The sequence below is a fragment of the Meleagris gallopavo genome, unplaced genomic scaffold (assembly GCF_000146605.3).
Source record: "Meleagris gallopavo isolate NT-WF06-2002-E0010 breed Aviagen turkey brand Nicholas breeding stock unplaced genomic scaffold, Turkey_5.1 ChrUn_random_7180001933335, whole genome shotgun sequence".
Lineage (NCBI taxonomy): Eukaryota > Metazoa > Chordata > Aves > Galliformes > Phasianidae > Meleagris > Meleagris gallopavo.
Window position 1 is genome coordinate 18,462 of NW_011195367.1, and position 3,566 is coordinate 22,027.

Genomic DNA, 3,566 nt, shown 5'->3' on the forward strand with positions numbered 1-3,566 from the left:
CTCTGTGGATCGGAGGTCCCCGTGAGGGGGGATTCCGGCAGCCCCCCATGATGTGGGTCCCCGCAGGGTGGGGGTCAGCGCCGAGGCAGCCCCTCGCCAGCGACTCGGAGGACGAGGAGCCCCCCCAGTGCTGTAAGTGCACGGCGGTGTTATTGTAGGGCCTACAAAAACATAACGGTGGGGTGGGGGTGCTGTGATACGGGGGGAGAGGATGAGGCCTCTCGGTCTGCCCCCTTCCTCCCCCCAGTTTTGAGTTCCTGTAGGCCCTACAATAACAATCTCCGCCCCTCAACGCAGGTCCTAACACCACAGACACCGCCTCCCCCCGAGTGGTGCCGGAGAGGTAAGTGGGGACCCAGCAGTGGGGTCAGGAGGAGGGGGGGGTTGAACCCCTTGGCCCCATTTGGAGACCCCAAACCCCACCGTGTGCCGTGCAGCGACCTGGAGGAGCCGGATGTGTCCCCCAACGTCCCCGTGCTCCGAAAACGCCTCCCCACCTCCTCGACTTTGAGCTGCGCCAATCTGGATGTCGGGGGACCCAAAAAGCGCCGTTTAGACCCCAAAACGCCCCCAAATCCTGGTGTTGAGCCCCGAAATCGCTGCCTGAGCCCCGAGGAGGCGGTGGGTACAGATGTGGAGCGGTGGAGGAGCAGCGACCCAACACTGGGCATTGAGAGCGATACGGACGACGAGGAGCACCCAAAATCTGCTGTTCTTCACCCAAACCGCCACCAATCCGCCCTCGAGAGAAGCGCTGACCCCGGTGTGGCTCAAAGAACCCAAAATCCGGACGTGGGGGGCAGCAGAAATGGGCGCTGGGTGCTCACGGTGGACAGTGACACCGACAAGGAGGAGGCTGAGCTCCTTCCGCCCGTCCGACGGCCAAAAATACGACGAAAAGCCCCAAATGCACCCCGAAGTGCCGTGACGGTGGGGGTGAAGAGCCCCCAGTCGGACCCCCGAGGTCCAAACAACGGATTTCAGGTCTCCGTGGTGGGCAGCGATACGGACGTGGAGGTGGGGAGCTCAGATTTGGGGGTTGGAAGTTCCCAAAGCGGACAGTGGGTGCTCACGGTGGACAGTGACACGGATGCGGATGAAAGCGGAGCAGATCCGGATATGGAACGGCCCCAAAACCATCAGAATGTTCCAAAAGTAGGGCTGGAGACCCCAGGCCCACCTCCTGGGGGTCCTCGGGAGGATCGTTTGGTGCTGATGGTGGACAGCGATACGGGCGTGGAGGACCGCGGGTTGGATCCGGATGTTCTGTGCTCCACCACCCATCGGGTGACCCAAAATGCACCAAACTCCCCCAGTTTTGTGGCTGATGGTCCCCAAAATGGACAACGGGCCCCAACAGTGGGCGGCGATCCAGATGTTGGCGGCCCACCAAGCGGAGACCCGGATCCAGAGGTTGGGGGACCCAAAATCAGGCAGCAGCTGCCTCTGGTCGACAGCGATACAGATGTGGAGGAGGACACTGCGTATCCAAGGGACCCTGTGGGCACCCCAAAGCCCCTCCTTGGCGCAGGAGTGGTGATGGAGACCCCAAATCCTCATCTTAAAGGATCTCAGAGGGGAGGTCGGAACCTGGAGGTGGACAGTGACACAGATGTGGAGGGAGAAGAGCTGCATCCGGATGTTCCTCACCCAAAAAAACCCCAAATGCCTCAAATCGCCCCAAAGGATCCAGCTGTGGTGATGGGAACCCTAAATTCTGCCCTTAAAGGATTTCAGGTTGGATGTCAGAGCGTGGAGGTGGGCCGTGACACAGATGTTGAAGAAGAGCTGAATCCAGATGTTCCTCACCTGAAAAAAAAACACGGAATGCCCCAAATCGCCCCAAAGAATCCAGGTGTGGTGATGGAGACCCCAAATCCTGACCTTAAAGGACCTCGGGTTGGAGATCAAAGCCTGGAGGTGGACAGCGACACAGATGTTGAAGAAGAGCTGAGTCCAGATGTTCCCCACCTGAAAAACCCCAAAACACCCCAAAGTGTCCTGAAGAATCCAGCTGTGGTGATGGAGACCCCAAATCCTGACCCTAAAGGACCTCGGGTTGGAGCTCAGAGCCTGGAGGTGGACAGCGACACAGATGTTGAAGAAGAGCTGAATCCAGATGTTTCTCACCCAAAAAACCCCAAAACGCCCCAAATCACCCCAAAGGATCCAGCTGTGGTGATGGAGACCCCAAATCCTGACCCTAAAGGACCTCAGGTTGGAGATCGGAGCGTGGACGTGAGCATTGACACAGATGTTGAGGGTGAAGAGTCGAATCCAGATGTTCCTCACCCGGAAAACCCCAAAACGCCCCAAATCACCCCAAAGGATCCAGCTGTGGTGATGGAGACCCCAAACCCAGACGTTGTTGCCCTGAACGGTGACAGTGACACCGACGTGGAGGACCTCGGTGGCGTCGAAGCCCCCCAAACCCACAAGGCAACGCAGAGATTCATCGATTCGGATGCCGTGGCTGCCTCCGCTCCAGATGTTGCTCCAGATGTGGCGGTGACCGCCCCAAATCCAGCTGTTTCCCCTCCCTTGCGCCCTGAGGGTGGCAGTGACACCGATGGGGAGGAGGTGGCTCCCACTCCCCACATTCGGAGCCTCCGGAGCCGAATCCGACCCCGAAATCCAAATGTTGGGAGCGCGGCGATGAGCGGCGGTGCCGATGTGGGGCAGATGAACCCAAAACGTGGGAAATCGACCCAAAAAAGGCAGAGTTTGCCCCCAGAACCGTGCGGTGATGGAGGTGTGGGAGGAACCGCCCCAAAACGGCACAGTTCAGCCCCAGATACAGAGATGGAGAGCCCCAAACCCAGCGGTGGGACGCAGAGACACGGTGGGGAGACCTCGAGGGTGGGCAGTGGTACAGCTGCGGCTCCGGCCCCAAAATCTCCGGATCCAGCCCCAAATTTGGGCCTCGCTGTTGATGGGCAGCATCGTCCCAATGGGGACACGGATGTGACAGAGAGTGACACCGAAGCTGAGGGTGAGTGGGGTGGCTCTGCTCAATTTGCTTCTCTCCTTCGTCACTTCGGTCCCCTTCCAGACACCTTCGTTCTCTTCCACGGTCCCCTGGATGCCACCTGTGTCCCCTGGGTGCCATCTGTGTCCCCTGGGTCCCTTCCACACTCACCTGGGACCCCACTTTGTCACCCCAGTCCCCGTCCAGACACCTTCATCCCCTTCCCTGCTCATCTGCCCCCCTCCCTGCTCACCCAGCTCCCCTCCTTGTCACCGTGCCCCCCTTCCTCGGTCACCCCACCTTGTCACTGGAACCCCCTCCTCAGGGCTCTTCCCTTCCCCCCCCAGATGACCCGGACCTCTTCCTCGCCTCCACGCAGAACTTCCTGCCCTCCACACAGAACTTCCTGCCCCCTACACAGAATTTCCTACCACCCTCAACCCAAGGTAGGTGACCCGGACCCCCTTATTGCCCTCCCCAGGGACCCCTGTGTCACCCCCCCAAGCCCCCACATCACCCTCCCTGTCCCCAAGGCTGCTGTCCCCCAGACCCAACCCCAGCTTGGGACCCCGAGGAGCCAACGCAGTGCTTCTACCAC

General features: G+C 60.2%; 1 protein-coding gene across 1 annotated transcript; it reads left to right on the forward strand.

The window, feature by feature from the left end:
- Positions 1-6: 6 nt before the first annotated feature.
- On the forward strand, positions 7-3,563 carry LOC116217749 (neuroblast differentiation-associated protein AHNAK-like; the record flags this gene model as incomplete). The annotated part of the gene is made up of 5 exons (XM_031557673.1): positions 7-132; positions 298-343; positions 438-2,992; positions 3,316-3,414; positions 3,502-3,563. Coding segments are annotated over exons 1-5 (2,847 nt in total), but the record flags the coding sequence as incomplete, so codon positions are not given.
- Between the last annotated feature and the right edge of the window lie 3 nt (positions 3,564-3,566).